Below are 22801 nucleotides of genomic sequence, written 5' to 3' on the forward strand. Positions count from 1 at the left end.
CTCCTTCATCATAACCAACATGGATTCCGCAAACAGAGATCATGTGAAACTCAGCTCGCCCTATTTGCCCAAGAAATTCACAGTGCCGTAGACACTGGCGAGCAGATTGATGCCGTATTCCTGGACTTCAGGAAGGCATTTGATACGGTTCCGCACTTACGTTTAGTGAAAAAAATACGAGCTTACGGAATATCGAACCAGGTTTGTGATTGGATTCAGGATTTCCTAGAAGAAAGAACACAACATGTCATTCTTAACGGTTCAAAATCTGCAGATGTAGAGGTAATTTCGGGAGTACCGCAGGGAAGCGTGATAGGACCTTTATTGTTTACAATATACATAAATGACTTAGTTGACAACATCGGTAGCTCCGTGAGGCTATTTGCAGATGACACGGTTGTCTACAAGAAAGTAGCAACATCAGAAGACTCGTACGCACTCCAGGAGGACCTGCAGAGGATTAATGCATGGTGCGACAGCTGGCAGCTTTCCCTAAACGTAGATAAATGTAATATAATGCGCATACATAGGGGCAGAAATCCATTCCAGTACGATTATGCCATAGGTGGTAAATCATTGGAAGCGGTAACGACCGTAAAATACTTAGGAGTTACTATCCGGAGCGATCTGAAGTGGAATGATCACATGAAACAAATAGTGGGAAAAGCAGGCGCCAGGTTGAGATTCATAGGAAGAATTCTAAGAAAATGTGACTCATCGACGAAAGAAGTAGCTTACAAAACGCTTGTTCGTCCGATTCTTACCTTACCAGGTTTGATTAATAGAAGAGATAGACATGATCCAGCGAAAAGCAGCGCGATTCGTCATGGGGACATTTAGTCAGCGCGAGAGCGTTACGGAGATGCTGAACAAGCTCCAGTGGCGGACACTTCAAGAAAGGCGTTACGCAATACGGAGAGGTTTATTATCGAAATTACGAGAGAGCACATTCCGGGAAGAGATGGGCAACATATTACTACCGCCCACATATATCTCGCGTAATGATCACAACGAAAAGATCCGAGAAATTAGAGCAAATACGGAGACTTACAAGCAGTTGTTCTTCCCACGCACAATTCGTGAATGGAACAGGGAAGGGGGGATCAGATAGTGGTACAATAAGTACCCTCCGCCACACACCGTAAGGTGGCTCGCGGAGTATAGATGTAGATGTAGATGTGGATGACCATTTGTGCCAAAACGATCTCGCTTATTTGGCGTGTGTTAAAACTGCTGCAATATTAGAAAGGCCTATTTCGTTCTACCTCGCGGACAGTGACAAAATAGACGTAATCAAATCGAGAAACCACACCGGTTTTGGGTAGTATTTGTATTAACAGCTTTTCCAGTATTGTCTACTTCTGATTTTTCATGCGGCAAAACGTTTGACGAACTGTGATGAGGTAATAAATTCTTTCGCAGACAGGAAAGCGCGCTGTGTAAAGGTGTAACAAGAGAAGAGAAAAAAATGCTGGGACGTAAGGATTAAAAAAATGTGTACTATCTTGCTTGTCTCTTGTTTTTACTGGTTTTATGTCGCGCACAAGAGGAAGTTATTTGCTAATAGGCAATAAAGAGTGCAAATTTTCTGAACAGTTCATTATTCTCCGGGTCACAAATAATCCCACTAAGTATTAATTGTGAGTTCTTTTTAAAGCGGGGTAGGATGTCAAATTGGCCGGCTAGGAGAAGGAGGGGCGCCACAGGATATTTTAATTTCCACTGTCCTGAATATAGGTGTGATGGCTTCCATTACAAAATATACACGTTTGAATTCCACAAAGCGAAATACAGTGACGTGCGATAGAAGAATGTTGTGTGAAGAGGCGTGGCGCTGCACTTTGGCACACGTAAGGCCATTTCCTGCAACTTTTATGTTTCATACATCAAACTCTTCTGAAATATGTGCGCAACAAAATGAATATATCTTTCAAAAACCGATTTTTTAAATTTTTGACGTCCTATCCCAAAGGCCCGAGGGGGAGGGGGCGCCAGTATCAAGTCCTTGCTCCGGTTCGGAAATATCGTAGATCCGAGGCTGCCTGAAGTCATACCCAATGGCTCCCCAGACAATGACGCCAGGCTTTGTACTGCTGGGCCTATCCCAAACATAAGAAGCCTTGGGCTTGCTGACTTAGCATCTGGTAATGTTCACATTTATCCATAATTGCCTCATTTTGTAATCTGATGTTCCCTATTATATCTTTCTATTTCGGCTGCCGCTATTCTGCGAAGTCATTTATCAGTCCAGATAGAAGCAGTGGATGTATGGAAGACAATTACTGCAATTGGTGCTTGCGCTATTGTAGTAGAAATATATTTTATCCAGGAGGACACTTCGCTTACTTGAAGGGCTGCGACGATGCTGGTCTGCAGCCTTTACCAGGGACGAAACATAACAGGACCCGCAGGGCTCGTCCCCTCGAAAAAAATACGGCCTTACGATAAACGATGCCGTCAATCCGCACCTCATACAATCGCCTTTGTAGAATGAAGTAGTACCGGTTGATAAGCGTACGCATTTTCCATTGCCCGTTTTCTGAAATTCTGCACCGTGCTCGCACGTATGTCCAACGTTGGAGCAATTCACCGAGCGCTGCATGTTTGCACACCACCGCTCGAACCCTCCCGCAATGTTGCGGCCACGTCTTCGACATACTTCGGATCAACGGCTTTCCTCCCTATGCCGCATTGCACTTCAATAGAACCTGTCTTCGAATTTCACAATCATTTTCTCCAGACCGATATTTTAGTCCTGAAAAACGGTTATTTTGCCGTATTTGTTTGTTTGTTTGGATGGTTGGTTTAAAAGTGGGGAAGGGAAAGAATAAAACCAGCTAGACATACAGCACAATACAGAGACGAAGGAAAAACCACAAGAGCGACAGAAGAGCAACGAACACAACAAGGAACAAAATAGGGCAAGAAAAACACAGAGAGACGCAAGAAACAGGTAGAAGAGAGTAAAACAGGAGAGCAGATTACCGTGGCTGGCTGACCACGAAAATAAAAGGATAAGCCAGCCTTTCTGCAACACATTAAAACCTCCACACTAAAGCACTAGGGTGGTGGACACTGAGGGACAAAGGACATGCGCTAAAACTTAGCTCAAATGACAAAACCCACCCTCACGCATAAAACGTAACACCAAATCAGCCGATGAGGCGCTGTCTGTTAAAATTAATGATAACGAGTCCGGTAACCTCAGGGCAGCCAAACTATGACACAGGGCCTGTGTCAACGGGCGCAGCACCGACCCTGAGGCGGGTCTTCACGGCGCAGGAGGTAGCCGTGGGTCGCCCAAACGTGACCACTGCGGAGCCGGCAGAGAACTACAGAGTCCCTGCGAGAGGCCCGCATGGAGGACTTCCACACATAAGTAGTCTCATTAATGGCACGCGGTGCACTGGGTCGAGTAAACAGAACATTCCTCCCTCCATCACCTTCTCAATCACTGGCACACAGCCTGGCTAACTAGCTGGTCATATGAACAAGTGCAAAATTGGAGCGATTCGTCGACTTTCTCTTGATGAGCCCACTTCTTCCACCGCGAGATTTGTATGCTGCCCAAAAGATGGGAGAAAGTAGTGGCCAGTACTTTGAATCGTAAATTTTATGTAAGTTTTTCACAATAAAGCCCAGAATTTCAAGAAGTAGTTCTAAACCTCATATATTCTGGGAATTGAACTATTCAGAACACATCCGAACTGTTAGGAACAAATATGATTAACGAATGTGAGCCAAACCCTGTAACAAGACAATCGTTTGATCTCTACATGTAAGAAACTAATATCTATTTTTTGGTAGTGACGTTTCGTACACTTGTCACACGTTAAATTCGTCCAGTTTATGCTCGTCGGTAAAAAATTGATTATGTGATACTACAACATGAGCAGGAAAATTTACATGCGACTTTCTCCAAGTCCTGCCTGAAATGTTCCGCTCTATAGAAGTTCTGTGTAGCGGAGAAAGCTGTCTCTCCAACGATATCGTTGAATATGTAAATTAAGGCTAAAACTTCAGAAGACACCGAATACCTCGCAACGAAAATTCGCATGGAACGAAACGTATTACAGACTACATGTAAATCTGTAGGTCCCCTTCCCCCGATAGTATTACCGAGGTAGGTTAGGAACACGGAAGTAACCGAAGTGGCAACTTGCCCTAGGCCGTTGAGCTACACGGATCACCATCTAAAGCTGAAATTATATTCGTTGAGAACATTTTAGTTTAAACCATTAACTCTGTTTCACTTCTCCGGAATGAAGGTGCAGTACTCTAGTCAAATAATTCTTACCTCACTACTATGCAGCTGTCAATATTTTCCAGTGTCCATTTCTTACCAGTTTCAATCAATGCCGTCTATAGTATCTACATAGACACGAAAATTGATTATGTGATACTACAACATGAGCAGCCCGTACTTTCTTTATTTCGTTTCAATTAAAGAGCTACTTATGCCTGCTGATAAGGTATTTTTTTCTGGAGGTTTTTCTGAGTCGTCAGTCAACAGACGGGTTCGATGCGCCCCACCACGAATTCCTCTCCTGTGCCAACGCATTAACGTTTGCCCCATTAGCCTTTCCCTTCTTCTTTTCAGTGTTTTCCATGTATTCCTATCCTCGCCGATTCTGCGGAGAACTATTTCTTTCTTTAGTCCACCTGGTTTTCAATGTTATACCGTAGCGCCACATCTCAATTGCTCCGATTCTCTTCTGTTCCGCTTTCCCCGCAGTCCATGTCTCACTGCCACTGAATGCTGTGCTCCAAACGTACAGTCTCAGAACTTTCTTCCTCAGATTAAGGCTTATGTTTTACACAAGTAGAATTCTCTTGGCTAGGAATTCCCTCTTGGCCAGTGTTTGTTGCTTTTTATGTCATCCTTCCTCCCTTCGTCATGGGACATTTTGCTGCCGCTAGCACAATTCCGTAAATTCATCTGTCTCGTGATCGCCAATTATTATAAGATTCTCACTGTTTTCTTTCTGCTAAGATAAACTGATCATCATCCAACACATCCTCAGTTTTCTCTTATATTCTCCTGTATGTTATTCTTGTCACCAACGTATACGCATGAGCTGTTAAAGATGATTGTACGATAATTCTCGCACTTGTCGGCTCTTTATAACTTCGGAATTGTGTGGACGATGTTTTCCTGAAACTATGATGGTATATCACCAGTCTAATACATTCTGCACATCACCGTAAATAATCATTTTGGTGCCCGTGTATAGGTGACATAAGGTACACATAGCTCCTCCTCCCACTCCTACCGTTAGATGTTCGTCCTCCATATATGACTTCAAAACAGAATAATCTGCAGGCCCTCAAAACTGAGGCATGTATTTTGGAATAACAGAGTTAATATTGCGTTTAGAACAAGAAATATTCTTAAAGTGCGAGTGCTTCACAACTAACCACAAAAGAAAGACAAATCTGCAAAGTGTGGGATTTATACAATATCCTGTCGTGATTGTGACGATACCAACACTGGCCGGGAAGAGGGTCCTTCAACACACTATTTAAAGAAAATACTTGGGGCCAGCAACACGGAGAACCTTGGTATAGGTAACACTGAAAAACAAATGGAAACGATGCATAGAAACAGAAAAAGTCAGGCGGCTCCGCGGCTCCACACTGGAAATGTACTTCGTAAGAAGAAACAAACAAAACGAACTTGCTACCAATGCCTTGTTTAAGATTTGTGAAGGTCTGCTCGATTGCGGCTGGAGTCGGCTGGTCCCCGCGGTAAGGTTCCGCCGTGACCGAGCCGCATGGACGCCGAGGTGCAAATGACGCCGAGGTGCAAACGACCAGCAACAGACATCCTCCGGCCGCAAAAAGGGGGATACTAATGGTGGACATAACTTTCTACCACATGCCATCGTTCATACGTGTACTGTATTGGTTCCAGCTGTTTTAATGTTTAAATCCTGCTGTTCCCTCTTTTACATGCACACTCTATCGTAATGTGGAAAATTATGTAATGCGTTTCAATCTTATACTTTCTTAGTTATTACATAATTTATTTTATGATGCGTACTCTGTCCTTTTAATGTATATCTTACTTAACACACAATTTTTAATGCTGTTAAATCTGCACTTGGTAATACTATTTTAAGTAGAATTTTAATGACAAAATTGTTTTCTTGTTTTGAAATCACACATGGCGGGTGGGGGAGGTGCACGTACATTCAGCGCTAGGAATGAGAAAAGGAGCCATAATCAGCTTATTTTCCGTTTATACTTGCATACTCCTGGACTTTTCGTTAGTATGACAAAGCATATATCGTACGTACCGCATTTTGATCCATGGGTGAGACCGTATTTTATGTTCATTTTAAAGTACGCCTTGACAACTATAAGTAATACGATTTTTAAATTCTATCATATTTTCCGTTGTTTCTGAAGATAACGTCATAAGTAAAAGTCATAAAACAAAAATGTTTACTTCCGATAGCAAATTTGGCGTTACAGCTCTCGTTCGAGCCTCTCCAGCCGTCTTCATCAATACATCACGTAAAGGTAAGTACATTAATGAGGTCACACACTGCCGTAAAATAAGGCGCGCGTCAAAACTTGCCTTAAGAGCCCTCGACTCTTCTACCCGACGGCCAAGTTGCGGAGATCAAACGGGGAGACGAGTGGATCTTTCCTCGACACTTTCGGGTCGTAAATTGCACTGGGTGCAGTTACAGGGCACCACTGCAATAGTCACCGGTAGCGACACAAAGGGCCAGCGCATTGCCGCCTACTGCTGCCGCAGCGAACGTCTCCAGGGAATCGCTGGCTCCCCTGGGATTCCTCTTAACCTGCTCTGAAGTTGTCCGGCACAGAACAGAGGCCGGCGCATACTTTCCTGGTTTTAGTCATCTTATGCGGGGCCTAGGTTAATATAATAATTCCAATCCCAAAGAAAGCAGGTGTTGACAGATGTGAAAATTACCGAACTATCAGCTTAATAAGTCACAGCTGCAAAATACTAACACGAATTCTTTACAGACGAATGGAAAAACTAGCAGAAGCCAACCTCGGGGAAGATCAGTTTGGATTCCGTAGAAACACTGGAACACGTGAGGCAATACTGACCTTACGACTTATCTTAGAAGAAAGATTAAGGAAAGACAAACCTACATTTCTAGCATTTGTAGACTTAGAGAAAGCTTTTGACAATGTTGACTGGAATACTCTCTTTCAAATTCTAAAGGTGGCAGGGGTAAAATACAGGGAGCGAAAGGCTATTTACAACTTGTACAGAAACCAGATGGCAGTTGTAAGAGTCGAGGGACATGAAAGGGAAGCAGTGGTTGGGAAGGGAGTAAGACAGGGTTGTAGCCTCTCCCCGATGTTGTTCAATCTGTATATTGAGCAAGCAGTAAAGGAAACGAAAAATTCGGGGTAGGTATTAAAATCCATGGAGAAGAAATAAAAACTTTGAGGTTCGCCGATGACATTGTAATTCTGTCAGAGACAGCAAAGGACTTGGAAGAGCAGTTGAATGGAATGGACAGTGTCTTGAAAGGAGGATATAAGATGAACATCAACAAAAGCAAAACAAGGATAATGGAATGTAGTCTAATTAAGTCGGGTGATGCTGAGGGAATTAGATTAGGAAATGAGGCACTTAAAGTAGTAAAGGAGTTTTGCTATTTGGGGAGCAAAATAACTGATGATGGTCGGAGTAGAGAGGATATCAAATGTAGACTGGCAATGGCAAGGAAAGCGTTTCTGAAGAAGAGAAATTTGTTAACATCCAGTATTGATTTAAGTGTCAGGAAGTCATTTCTGAAAGTATTCGTATGGAGTGTAGCCATGTATGGAAGTGAAACATGGACGATAAATAGTTTGGACAAGAAGAGAATAGAAGGTTTCGAAATGTGGTGCTACAGAAGAATGCTGAAGATTAGATGGGTAGATCACATAACTAATGAGGAAGTATTGAATAGGATTGGGGAGAAGAGAAGTTTGTGGCACAACTTGACCAGAAGAAGGGATCGGTTGGTAGGACATGTTCTGAGGCATCAAGGGATCACCAATTTAGTATTGGAGGGCAGCGTGGAGGGTAAAAATCGTAGGGGGAGACCAAGAGATGAATACACTAAGCAGATTCAGAAGGATGTAGGTTGCAGTAGTTACTGGGAGATGAAGAAGCTTGCACAGGATAGAGTAGCATGGAGAGCTGCATCAAACCAGTCTCGGGACTGAGGACCACAACAACAACAACAGGTTAATCTGACTAGTCAACTTATGCATTTCAAGTAACAGATTCCATAGGCTTAATTTAACACTGGTTTCGTTTTCATTTTAGCGTAAAGATGTGTTTAAGGCATCAAACGTAGATCACTGTTAGCGCCATATCTTGCATTAAAAATACTGTCGTATGCGGTATGAATCCGACGGTATGAAGTTCATCCTATACATGGCTAATAGTAACAGATGACTGGAAGGCAATGAGAGATAAATATCAATATACAAAATTAATTGATTACTATGTTCATATCCCTACTTGCCCCACCTGTTACAACTTTGACATAACCAGCTTACTCCATTAGCTTACAGGATGATCATGATCATCAGTTTAATATATCCAAAATTGGATAAAGGTTTCTCTACTCTCTAAACGTTATTCTTTCGGCTATTGTGCGCAAATATTGCTTCTGTGTATTTTCTAATGTCTTGTTCTCACCTTGTCACCTTTACATACCTGCTACACGCATTTCACTATCTGTTCAGCGTAATACAACCTTTACTGCCTCCAGAATTTTTTTCTGTTTCGCCTTCCAACATCATACTATTCTTGGATACTCTCTCACGACCTTTCCCCAAATAATACACAACTGGCCGTTAACAGCAGGATATATTTTGCTCGAAGAGTACCCGGCGTAGCTGGTTATGTATTTATTCCAATCTTTTATTAGTCCATCTCCTTCTCTGCCCTCACTCTCTCAGTCCATCCATCGCCACCTCTTCACTTGCCACTTCTACCCCAATAGGAGGCTGATCTTTCTTACCCCCCCCCCCCCCCCCACACACAGTATTTATTTCCGGACTGTAACTAATGTGTGTACCAAATTTAATTTAAATCTTCCCTGGGGTTCAGGATGAAATTTTCACCAGTGGTTTTGTGCCCAAGTACGCACATGTGAAATATATTTAACATATTTCACAAATATTCGTACATATATTTCACCTGTATCTCTGGCGAATTTCACCCTCAAGTTTCGTTTGCACGCAGATGAAGTGCTACGGCGTCAGATCTGAACTGCGTGCCGTACAATGATGTAATGTTTCTGATATATTCAGCGGTATATGTGAATACTGTCTGCAAAATTTATCGCGAGTACAGTCATCAGTAAAGAAGTAGCAAAAAAGCATCATGCACTATGCGGCAGTGTTTTAGGGGGTCATCAGGAAAATTTTCTTAAACGTTTGAAATTTGGTAAAGTTTGTTGCAAGTCACTAAGTGCTTTCTTTCTCAAATACTGGATGGCTAAAGAATGGCGTCGTGGGCCACACTTTTTTTTCACTCCCCACCCCTTTGATAGGTAGATGGTTCTTATATCCACAGCGATGATTTACAGACAGTAAGTGATTTGTGTACCAAATGTGGTTGAAATCGGTCCAGAGCTTTAGGAGGAGATACGGAGCATACATACATTTTTATAATATAGGGTGTTCGGAAGTTCCCTTAACCAGCTTCTAGAACTTGTAGAGCGGCGTGAGTACGTAATATTTCGAAGAGAAACCCATGTCCGTTCTACGATGGTTGCAATTCAGATGTTTAATTCATCGACTTCTGCCTGAGGAACTGAATTAGACGCGACGCAGTACAACTATTTGTCTTAACACACACACACACACACACACACACACACAAAGAATGCAGCATACTGTACGCACATACAACAGCGGTTCCGTGTGGCGACCACCAACGCTGTTACGGCGGACACTATACCTACGAAGCAGGCTCTGGTACGCACTCTCCATCTCACTTGGTGACCCTTCAATTTCTAGTGCAGCGTCCAGAACTCTTGCCAGTAGATCTTCCGCTGTGTCTACAAATGTACTTAAGTGATAAATGGATGATTCGTTATGTTTCCTTTCGAACTGTTACCCCAAAACTACTGGACGATAAGGGTAGCTTAGGTCAACGTATAAGCTTTATTTCATCGCAATCGAGACACAGAAAGGACACACATCATAATTCAAAGTTTTATAAAAAAATCTGCTCAGGTTAGTAATGCCGGTGTTTAATCACGGCCTAGTACACGGAAGAACAAATACGTCATTTTTGACACAGTGACCTAAAGTGTTTTCGGAAGTTTACATCAGTGACAGAATTAATCGCCTTAATCTTATCTTTTTGAATACAAAATAACTTCGAATTTACTTGACTAGGAAATACGAATTTACTAATTTCGCTTTGTATATTAAAAACTTACAAAAATGGCTCTGAGCACTATGGGACGTAACATCTGAGGTCATCCGTCCCCTTGAACTTAGAACTACTTAAACCTAACTAACCCAAGGACATCACACACGTCCATGCCAGAGGCAGGATGCGAACCTGCGACCGTAGCGGTTGCGCAGTTCCAGACTGAAGCGCCTAGAATAGCTCGGTCACACCGACCGGCATTAAAAACTTTAAGACAGTGCTTATGCTTCTTTCGATACGTTTTATTTATATTCTTTGCTAGGAAAAACGAATTTACTGTATTATGTTTGTGATTTGGATGCCTCCTCCATTACGTTTCGATTTAGTTTTTTCTTACGAATAAAAGTACCCAGAAAACAGGTGAGTCTTTTTGAATACACAATAATGCCTCAAAAGACTGAGGACTACGCGCTCTGAAGACTCCAAAGAAAGTCGTGAGGCGACACTTGCTGATGCTCCAGAAATAGCTCTTTGGAGTGTCCTTCCAAAAGCAAGATCCTACGTAACTCTGATCGAGGTCGTCATGAATTATCTCACTCCTCAGAAGCCTTCACTCATGAAGCTTTGAAGTTACTTCCATTTACTTCTCTCCAAAGTTAGCACCATGCAGATATTTTGATGGAAACTGGCACAGCAAAGCGAGTATTTATATCCCAAATCCCGCTTATTCTAAACAGTTTACCATTTCGCTTTAAACATGTATAGTTCTTGGTGAGCTTCGTTATGCCTTGACTAAAGCAAAAGGCCAGACACTGCGCGTTGTACGATTGGAACTTCAAGAGTCAGTTCCTGTTCGCACGGCCAACTCTTCGGTGTTAATGAAGCAAACGAGCACTTCATTTATGCAACCACGAAGCTACTTCAAAAGCTGTATACAAAGAAGGTTTAGAAGACAATAAGTTCCATGTGTACGACGTCTACAACACAGCCACAAATAAATACCCGGACAATGCCAGATTTCTCAGCTAGTAAATGTTGGAGTTATCAGCATTAGTCTACCTCGCGCAAGCCTCTTCAGCTTTTAATTACATCAGGCTACATCCTTTTGTTCCTACACACCATAGTCAAGCCTTGGTCTCCGTCTACTAGTGGGTCAATCCAAATGAAGTGGTCCATTAAAAATTAAGTTGGTTGCTTGACCATTTTTAAATATTTTACTGTTTTATATGGGATACCCTGTAATTGAGAAGTTCAAAACAGTTTTTTTTTTTTTTTTTTTTTAATTTACCTTTCACCTTTACCGAATGGCGAACATTTTCGTTTGTAGGCGCGCGACGATGTTTCAGTTAGAGACGTTAGCAAAAATATGAATATCTCTGCACTGGGTTAAGTTACAACATTGCAATTGACATGACTGTTTTTAGAAAAGTGTCCTCTACAATATTGTCTATTAAACAAAATACCCTACATTCAAAAATAACCAGTCAAAATGACCTCCAAAGTTTGGTATTCAAAAATCCACTATTTAGGCCCAAAAATAACAAACAAGGAGTGATTTCTGAGAGTATTTTTTCCTATAGTTAGATATCATACACTACTAGCCTCATATAAAGCAAGAACACTTACAAATGTTTCGTTACTTTTTATGACTTTTTGAAAATTTTCATTTTTTTGTAAAGTTGGGGTTAGTTATCTCCGGTGCTACTGAATATAAAAATATGATTTTTGCAAAATTAGTACACCTATATGATAGCAACGTACTGTAAAAATTTCAGCATTGATATCTGGTTGTGTACAAAGATATTCCTCTACAACTAATCTTATGGCTGTTGCCTATTCATGTGTGATATTGGCGGGATATAATCAATTATTACTGAAGTATATATACTAAAGGTATTGAATTATATACAAAAAGTGGAAACCACTGAAATTAGCATTTATATTATTTTGACATACTTCCAAAATAAATATCTTCAATTAGATCCTTCGAGATGCGAATGTTCCTAAACCTGGTGGTGAATGTTAAAGTACACTTATTTCGTCAGATAGCTTCTGTGATATAGAGTAAGACCTCCCAGTTGCTGTGGTAAGTTCAAGCACTGAAAGTTTCCTTAAAACATTTTTCATTCGTATCCAAACTTTGTCACTAATAGATTTCTTGAATAATGTTCTTGGGCCAGCAGGGTGGTAAAAATGTACAAAAATATCATTGTTTTCCAAACTTATTCTTTCGACCTCTGCAAGCCACCACTGTTCATCATACACACAGGCCACTATATCATCCAGCGTTAAAGACAGATGTATTTTACTGACGGAATGATCCATATAAATTTCGGTTTCTGATGTTACATATCATTGAAGTAAGTTTTCTGAAATGCCAAGGAATTTGTGGAAATGCCTTGTTTCTTTTATTGCTATACACTTTTCAAATGTGGTTTGAAGTGTTGTTTCATATACAGAACCACTTACTTCTGGATCACAAAATAGGTAATGCCTTTACTATTATCCTTGCAAAAGACATACATCTACATCTATACTCCGGAAGCCACCCAACGGTGTGTGGCGGAGGGCACTTTACGTGACACTGTCGTCACCTCCCTTTCCTGTTCCAGTCTCGTATGGTTCGCGGGAAGAACGACTGCCGGAAAGCCTCCGTGCGCGTTCGAATCCCTCTAACTTTACATTCGTGATCTCCTCGGGAGGTACAAGTAGGGGGAAGCAATATATTCGATACCTCATCCAGAAACGCACCCTCTCGATGGACAGCAGGCTACACAGTGATGCAGAGCGCCTCTCATGCAGTCTGCCAATTGAGTTTGCTAAACATCTCCGTAACGCTATCACGCTTACCAAATAATCCTCTGACGAACGCCGCTCTTCTTTGGATCTTCTCTATCTCCTCTGTCAACCCGATCTGGTACGGATCCCACACTGAGGAGCAATACTCAAGTATAGGCCGAACGAGTGTTTTGTAAGCCACCTCCTTTGTTGATGGACTACATTTTCTAAGAACTCTTCCAATGAATCTCAACCTGGCACTCGCTTTACCAACAATTAATTTTATATGATCATTCCACTTCAAATCGTTACGTACGCATACTCCCAGATATTTTACAGAAGTAACTGCTACCAGTGTTTGTTCCGCTATCATATAATCATACAATAAAGGATCCTTCTTTCTTTTTATTCATAATACATTACATTTGTCTATGTTAAGGGTCAGTTCCCACTCCCTGCACCAAGTGCCTATCCGCTGCATGTCCTGTACTGTGAGAATTTGGTCTGTGGTTGGTCTTTGCAGGCTGGCTTTACTTAGTTCACGTTTTGTTGTACCTCCTACTCCATCACATGCATTTATACCATGGCAAGATGCAAAAAAGTGCCATTCAGCCTCCAACCCAAAGTCTACTTTGTGGCTGCAAAGATTTGAAAAAAAAAAAGCGCGCGCGCGTGCGTGCATGTGACCACAAAACCAAAGACGACCGACGTCAAAGATTATCAATAGCGAATATTAATAACCAAAGAGCGTCTTTTGGCAGGGGAGAGCTAAAGATTACTCGCAGAATTCAAGCAAAAATCTCCTACGCAGTACTTAAGTTCAACTGCTTCCTTAATAACATTATCCCAACATCAGGAACTGAGTGTTACGATCTCTGTGTTATATTCCACAAGACGGCCGAAGCCAAGCCCTCGCTAGGAAAATGTTTGGATTTTGCTCCGACGCCCAGACTTTTACCAACTTTTTATTTTATACGCTTTATTGAACAGGTTGTTTTTAAACTGCCTTCTGATGCTATAGAGGAGGTTAGGAAACAAGATGTCGTGTTTTGAGTGGGCCATGTTCACCCAAGAGTTAATTTAACAGCAACTGATAGGAATGCTTCATGTTCAGAGTTTGGAAGCTGTTATTTTACTCGCGGACGAAAGCAATGCTACAGAGGTATTTGATAAGCAGGATAATCTTGTAAATACGCAGTGTTTATTGTCGGATTCGACGTATCGAAGGATGTTTGGGACGCCAACTTCGTGTCAGGCCTCACGACAGACATCGATACCACTCCTCAGTGCAGCACTCCGTGAAGAATGGGCTGCCATTCCCAAGAAACCTTCCAGGACCTGATTGAATGTATGCCTGCGAGTGTGGAAGCTGTCATGAAGGCTAAGGGTGGGCCAACACCTTACTGAATTCCAGTATTACCGATGGAGGGCGCCACGAACTTCTGAGTCATTTTCAGCCAGGTGTCCGGATACTTTGGATCACATTGTGTACACGCCTTGCAGTCGGCATCTGTCTTCCCCTAATCATGCATGTTTCAACACTCTTTCCTCTCTCGTCCAGTCTCTTCTGCTTTGCGTCTCTCAGTTCGTGTCAATATCGTTTTTCAGTCGTCCGTATTCTCTTCTGTCCTTTTCATTTGCTGTATTTTTATGTATTCGCTTTTCGTAAAATTCAATACCCATTATGTTTTGCAAGGATTTCTATTGTGCCTTGTCTTTGTATCTGATCCTCTGTTGCCTTCACTATTTCATCTCTCAAAGCTACGCATCTGGTTTGCACTGTATTCTTTTACCTTGATTCCGTGAATGGTTGTCTAGCGCTTCGTTTGATACTCTCACCTTCGGGCTCTTTCAATTAGTCAGGTGTCGTCTCAATCTCTTATCTTCCCGCAGTTTCTTCAGTTATACTATGCAGTTCGTAATGAAATTATGGACAGACTACACACCTGCCCTTGTAATATCTTACAGTTTAAAATCTGATTTCGGAAGCTCTGTTTCCATTACGTAATCAATCTGAAACCTTCCAGTGCCCCCAGGTGTCCTCCACTTCTACAACCTTCTTCCATAATGCTTGAAGAATTAGGAATGGTTAAATTCTGCTTTGTACAACAATACCATGTTTCGTCTCATTCTTTTCTGCAGTCCATGTGTTATTAATTTTTCTTCGTTATCCTTCTCTTCTACCGAACTCTAGTCACACACCACAAATTTTCGTCTCCCTGAACTACCCGAATTATTTCCTTTATCTTTTTTTTTTTTCTTCAATTTCTTCAGATGCGGTGCTAGCTGGCATATAACTTTTACTAGTGTGGTGGGTGTTGGCTTCGTGCTTATCCTGACCACGACAATGATTTCGTTATATTGTTTAGAGTAGCCCTACCCACATTCGTATTTCATTATTCATTAAACCTTTTCCTGCATTACCCCTCCATGGGTGTGCTGACAAACCTTTACTGACCTCATTGTTGGCAGCAACAATGTCCCTATTCCGGCTGAGCTTGGATGGACATGTGCTGCTTGAGCAGAATCGCTCGTAATGGCCGTCGAGTGGTGACGTGCCAGTCTCTGACATCCATGAACAGAGGTTTCCAACGACAGATTTGCAGAACATGCTGGCCAGGGCATTTGTCTTAATACCCTTTGTATCAAGGTAGGTCATGACACCACAGGCAATATACGGCCTTATTTTTACAACACATTATGGGGAATGGCGCTGAAGCCTAGGAAGCATCTCGGAGAAGAGCTCCGAGAAGCTCCACAAAATAAAGGTGACATGGAGGCATATAGATCTGCGTGTAAAACACGAGAGTTTCTGTATGTAAGTACTCAGATGTATAATATTGTCTTTTGACCTAGGGGATACGGGTACTTCCACAGTACACTGAATGTATCTTCATCCCCGGTCAACGTCTGAACGATTCTAGAGGTCTGCTACACCGACTATTCAACTCGAGCTAATTTGAACAGTTATCTGAGCCCTTAACCCTACGTGCATTAGCTGGGGCAAGGTAAGAGAGAACTACACTTCTGTTCGTTTGTCGCTGATTGTCTTACAATTTATTGCAACAGCTACACGAACTCCGCACATCCGGCGTACGGTTGTGTGTTACCTTTCGTGTAAGTCTCGTTCCCCTCCTGCTAACTTTTTTCTCTGGTTCTTTTGCCTCTGAACAGATGTGGAAACATCAGTGGGCCGGTACATGAAGCTCCTACTAGTGATTGTAGTTGTACTTTTACATACATGTGAATTCATCCACATCCTCCTCCCGTGATGTGTGCATCGGTGGCAAGGAGGCTAGCGATGGCCGACGCCGCAGCAGAATACGCGATTTCGTGGGTGTCGCCTTAGAAAGTACTCGCTGGGAGACGGCGGACGGCGGCTGCTGTGACGAATCCTCTCGACGGCGACTGGGCTGCTATAAAAGCACCGCCACTCCAGATGCAAGCCGTCACTGACCACACGGCCCACAGCAGCAGGAGCAGCGCCATGGCAGCCATCAAGGTAAGCACCACTTCTGCTTTTCGTTGCTGTATCACCACAGCACTACCTCGCTGTCAAACGGGCTGGCTACTTCGTGTCACAGGTTCTTTTAGTGAGCCTGTTTCTATTTATAATGCCAGTTGACAGTGGAATACTCTTTGCAGTATACTGCAGCTATAAATATACTGACGGTTTCAATATCTGAGATCTTTTCTGTTACTCTTACCCACGAGGCATATCAGCCCGTTAGAGACATTTTTATTTATTATCGTTCTTGTGATTACAAATGTCAGTGGACGTTAGAAGCACGGGTGACTTCTCAAAAAGAAAGGTGGGTGGCGACCTAATATTTTCGCGGCAACTAATTGCAAAACAACTTATCGTGTTTGTTCGTCAAGATATTTCACTGTGAGGCAAAGATCCGAGGCCAAAGTATTGTTTGTACCCTACAGTCTGAATGCAAAAATGTTCTCACCCGTACAGCAGCCTCCTTTTATGGTCTCCATTTTGATCTTGGTCTGTCGGTCATTCGAACATTTCAAACGAGTTACTAAGCTTCTGCACTTTGGACAGCATCAGTGTGACAACAGCGCTCGCAGTGTGAAACAGCAAACAGTGACATATCAAAGATCGCTATCTTTCTAAGAGTCTTATCTCAGACCCCGATACACGTAGTGTACGCTGTGACTGCTGGTTTATCGCGTACATTTTCATGCTGGTAAAATTGGTGTATGTCTAATGATTTCATGTGGTGAATGAAATCTTCCGAACCAACTTAAAATACTTGTAATAAGTCACCACCGGTTTCGCATCAATAGAGATGCATGATGAGGTGATCTGCCAAGAAATTAAAACATTATAGATTTGCAATTGCTTGAATAGCTCTGTACTGCCATAAAGCGCCATATATCAATGAGAACTGTGTTGTTTCGGGTCTCTGAAACAGCCATGGCGCGGCGAAGTAATTGCTCAGAGCCAATTCACATCGTTCATCATCAAGACAGATGGCATGCTAAAAAGCGGTAGTCCATGATTAAACTGATTACGGGCGCAGAGCACCTATAAGCGATAGGAACTCGCATAAACCTATTAAAATTTCTGTCTACCGTATAATTATGCGATATGAAAAAAACACCACATTAACATGTCGGCAGATAAAATACACCTTGAATGCCTTGGTGCCGTAGACGGCATAGAATCGTGCACAGCGCCAGCGTAAACCGTACTGATGGTTCGGTGTGCGAAGTGGCGTTAGCGCGAGTCTCGCATCGAACTTGCCCTATCCGCGAGAAGAAAGGGGGAGGGGGGGGGGAAAATGGTTCAAATGGCTCTGAGCACTATGGGACTCAACTGCTGTGGTCATAAGTCCCCTAGGACTTAGAACTACTTAAACCTAACTAACCTAAGGACAGCACACAACACCCAGCCATCACGAGGCAGAGAAAATCCCTGACCCCGCCGGGAATCGAACCCGGGAACCCGGGCGTGGGAAGCGAGAACGCTACCGCACGACCACGAGATGCGGGCGAGGGGGGGGGGGATGTGACTTTACATTGCCTCTAAAATACGTCTTACATGTCATTGGGAATTTCTTTTTTCAAGTCATTTTATAGCTAACACCATCCAAACTTTTTAAAATACTGGATAAAATAACCCTGAACATCCTATCTAGAAACAGGATTCTGTTTTTCTACGCGACGTTTCTTTTCTACCATGGGACACAAAATTGAGAATCCTTATCTAAAAGAACAATTACGCGTTCTTTCACCAACGCCACAGTTCTATATATAAGCAATATCGGTATTCTTTGGCGCAGGTCATAAGATTTTCCTGTATTAGTTCATCGCGTTAGCGCGAGTCTCGCATCGAACTTGCCCTATCCGCGAGAAGCGCGGACAAAATACCACTATCAAAGAAACAAAAGCTTACACTTGAGTTGATTATCGCGATAAATAGCTTGAACAACTTCAGTACCAGCCGCTCTACACCAAAATGTCTCATGTTCAGGGATATGTTTTGCGAATTTTGTTATCGGGGACTCGCGGTGACTGGTGCCTCGCTACAGAATAACTGCAGTGGTTCTCACCCTCATTTATTTTTGAAAGTCGACAGAATTCGCAGTGTGTCTTGTTTGGCACAAACGAGTTCCATTCAATCTTTACTTGCTGTTGGCAACAAGTATACATACATTTCACTCTTCGCTCTCAAGCTTGCAATTCAGCACTCCTCGAATTTTTGTACGATCTTTTTTTACCCGGCAGTGTTAGTTTTACGTTAACAGTGATACACTGCAGTGTGGATAGGTTTTTGCTGTTCTGATGGACGATGAGCAACTCGTTTACGTTTTCACTCAATAAACAACGACACTATGCTTAACTGTTCTTGCAGTGACGTCAACCACATTGCAGTACTTTTGCATGTGAGTGTTAATGCATTACTGTGTGTTTTGTATTGTACATTGTGTTGATTACATATTAGTGACAATTTTACTCTTGCGAAAGCATATTCACTGAAGCAACTGTGACAGACAAACTCACAATTACATTAACACACTGTAAGAAGCCACTTGAGAGCACGTTCCCCTTATACAAATTAATTATAATATCCGCACCCCGAAAGCATCTGAAATTTTGTCGCAGTTCCGCGATACAGATTTAGCTAATGTAGACCACGTATGTGTACAGAAGATGTTGGCGGCAGCGGTGATGGCCGCAGTGTGCTTGCACGCAAGCGCAGGCGGCCACGGCGGAGGCGGCGGTGGTGGCGGCCACGGCGGAGGCGGTGGTGGAGGCGGCCACGGCGGTGGTGGATACTTAGGCCCCGGCGGTCACGCGCACTCGTTCGCCTACTTCCACGGCCCCGTGGAGGGCGGTCACCACGAGATCGTCGTGGACGGAGGCGACGGCGGCGGCGGCGGCGGCGGCGGCGGTCACGGGGGCGGCCACGGTGGTCACGGACACGGCGGACACCACCACACCCACACCGGCGGGAAGTACGTCGACTACGTGGTGAGTTACGCACTGCTGTCTTGTGACAGGGCACTCCTAAACACTCCACGGAGGTGCTGGCACTCTACGCTCACTGAAATTCGGCTTTTTGTGCAAACTGCTAAGTTGCAGTGCGCATATAATACCTCTGCAGGCCGGACCTAATCGTGTTTATAGTTTCATTTCGCAATATCCATAAACAGCATTAGTCATATGGTTTCTAGCAGCCAGTGTCACTATTTACGGAAAATGCCATTTTGTTTCAGGCTCATCCTCGGTATGAATACGCATACGGTGTAACTGATGGCCACTCTGGGGACCACCACGGTCAGAAGGAGCACCGCGACGGTGACGAAGTTGTCGGTAAGTAATTTGAACCTGAACGCCTCTTCATTTACATTAGTTACTGTGACGAATTACACTTGAGTACAATTCACAGACAGCATTCACATCACAATGTTCTTTCCAAATATCACACACCACGGGCGTCCACAAAAATTTCTCCGGGGCCCAATGGACGGAGGACGGCGGCAAGACATAAATCGCAATTTTTACACAAAGTAGTTGGTCCATTTCGAGACACGTAGTGGCGCTAGGACTAAACTGCATGTGACACAAGGATAACTTACTACATCCCGAAGAACTGATGCTTATCCACTCACTTCTAGAAGTGTATAGGAACACTGTTAGGCTCCAAGTTCTAGAGAGGGTGTGTCAATAATTGCCCCTCCCCCCATCTGAAAAATTTATGGTCCTGAGAAGCTGTGGTTCATAGTACCACACTTCACAGAAACATGCCCTCTTCGATGGCAAGAAAGAAATCTTGATAACAAACCGTTAAATTTGACGAAAGTTCTCAAAATAAACATTAAGTTCTTTTATTTGAATGTATAGAGTTTAAAGGTAGTACTGAATACTTCAGACATATTCACAGTCATCACTCATCCTTCAAGTATTCTAAAATAAGTATGATACATTTCATAGCAGCTCTATGATTATTATCTTTGACGAAACACATATGGTTCTCGAGTGTAATTACGAAGTGAAATGGCAGACACTGAAGTTTACTTGTAGGACATAATGTCCACAAAACCGTGATCTGAACTTTCCTGAATCACATTGCATAAATTCTGCACCTGACACGTATTTTGTTCTAGAGCTCCTTTTGTACAGACACCGTATTTATATTGTCACCACTGTATGCGACGTGGGTCGAGAGTACTAGTACCTATATGCTTGTTTTGCAGGAGAATACACGATAAAGGAACCTGGTGGCAATGTGCGAACTGTCAAGTACTACTCTGACAAGAAGGGTGGCTTCTTCGCCAAGGTCCAGAACAGTGGTGGAAATGACCACTCCGGAGGTACCTACGGAGGCTACAGCCACGGAGGACATGGTGGTGGTGGCGGCGGTGGAGGCCACGGAGGCGGCCATGGTGGTGGTGGCGGCGGCGGTGGCCACGGAGGCGGACACGGACACTACTAGACAAGACTTGGCGACACCACAGCTTCTGCTCAACACACGTTCTCTTTTGTACCTTTCCATGTTGAGTTTTTGTTTGTATATAATTCCTACAATTGAAATAAAATAATTTATTCTGATTAAGTTTTGTTGTGCAGTATCTTTGAAGTTTTCTGACTCCCGAGCTGACTGGCCTACACAACACCCCGCCGACTTTAGTTACCCACACACAGAACAGTTTCTCTTTAAACTGTTACATCTTGGTCTCTCCTTAAATTTTCCACAAAAATGCATATCTTTCATATAAATCTCGTTCTCTAAGCAGAATACATTATTAATCTGTTAGGGGATGATTTAACTATCACGCTTAATAATTCACAACCTTTATCCTTTAAAGTGTTCTTCACATCCTTTACCACAAAAATGGTACTGCATAACCTCTCCATTCATTGCAATGGTACGACTCCTTTTCACAATATCTGTAAACTGAAGTTTTCGTTCCATTTGAAAAAGCATTTATTTTGAGGTACAAGTCAAGCAGTGAAGGCAGATAGCTACAAACATATCTTCAAATTTTCAAAAATAAGCTGGTCTTTGTGGTTTCACTTTTATCATCACATTTTTGTGTCTTAACGTATATATATATATATATATAATATATATAATAATATAATATATATAATAATATATTATATATATAATATATATAATATAGGGCTATTACAAATGATTGAAGCGATTTCATAAATTCACTGTAGCTCCATTCATTGTCATATGGTCACGACACACTACAGATACGTAGAAAAACTCAAAGTTTTGTTCGGCTGAAGCCGAACTTCAGGTTTCTGGTGCCAGAGCGCTCGAGAGCGTAGTGAGACAAAATGGCGACAAGAGCCGAGAAAGCGTATGTCGTGCTTGAAATGCACTCACATCAGTCAGTCACAACAGTGCAACGACACTTCAGGACGAAGTTCAACAAAGATCCACCAACTGCTAACTCCATTCGGCGATGGTATGCGCAGTTTAAAGCTTCTGGATGCCTCTATAAGGGGAAATCAACGGGTCGGCCTGCAGTAAGCGAAGAAACGGTTGAACGTGTGAGGGCAAGTTTCACGCGTAGCCCGCGGAAGTCGACGAATATAGCAAGCAGGGAGCTAAACATACCACAGCCAACGGTTTGGAAAATCTTACTGAAAAGGCTAAAGCAGAAGCCTTACCGTTTATAATTTCTACAAGCCCTGACACCCGATGACAAAGTCAAACGCTTTGAATTTTCGGCCCGGTTGCAACAGCTCATGCAAGAGGATGCGTTCAGTGCGAAACTTGTTTTCAGTGATGAAGCAACATTTTTTCTTAATGGTGAAGTGAACAGATACAATGTGCGAATCTGGGCGGTAGAGAATCCTCACGCATTCGTGCAGCAAATTCGCAATTCACCAAAAGTTAACGTGTTTTGTGCAATCTCACGGTTTAAAGTTTACGGCCCCTTTTTCTTCTGCGAAAAAAATGTTACAGGACACGTGTATCTGGACATGCTGGAAAATTGGCTCATGCCTCAACTGGAGACCGACAACCGACTTCATCTTTCAACAGGATGGTGCTCCACCGCACTTCCATCATGACGTTCGGCATTTCTTAAACAGGAGATTGGAAAACCGATGGATCGGTCGTGGTGGAGATCATGATCAGCAATTCATGTCATGGCCTCCATGCTCTCC

At 42.8% G+C, this 22801-nt stretch overlaps 2 protein-coding genes across 4 annotated transcripts in view; one reads left to right on the forward strand and one right to left on the reverse strand.

Moving 5' to 3' along the window:
- Positions 1 to 22801, reverse strand: part of LOC126419014 (uncharacterized) — a 474218-nt gene that overhangs the window by 419285 nt on the left and 32132 nt on the right. The window lies entirely within an intron of this gene.
- Positions 16605 to 21160, forward strand: LOC126419015 (uncharacterized). The gene is made up of 4 exons (XM_050086071.1): positions 16605 to 16655; positions 19319 to 19642; positions 19888 to 19984; positions 20869 to 21160. The coding sequence occupies exons 1-4, from the start codon at positions 16641 to 16643 to the stop codon at positions 21105 to 21107; spliced, it is 675 nt and encodes a 224-aa protein (XP_049942028.1). The 5' UTR covers positions 16605 to 16640; the 3' UTR covers positions 21108 to 21160.

This window comes from Schistocerca serialis, chromosome 9 (genome assembly GCF_023864345.2).
Source record: "Schistocerca serialis cubense isolate TAMUIC-IGC-003099 chromosome 9, iqSchSeri2.2, whole genome shotgun sequence".
NCBI classification, from domain to species: Eukaryota; Metazoa; Arthropoda; class Insecta; order Orthoptera; family Acrididae; genus Schistocerca; species Schistocerca serialis.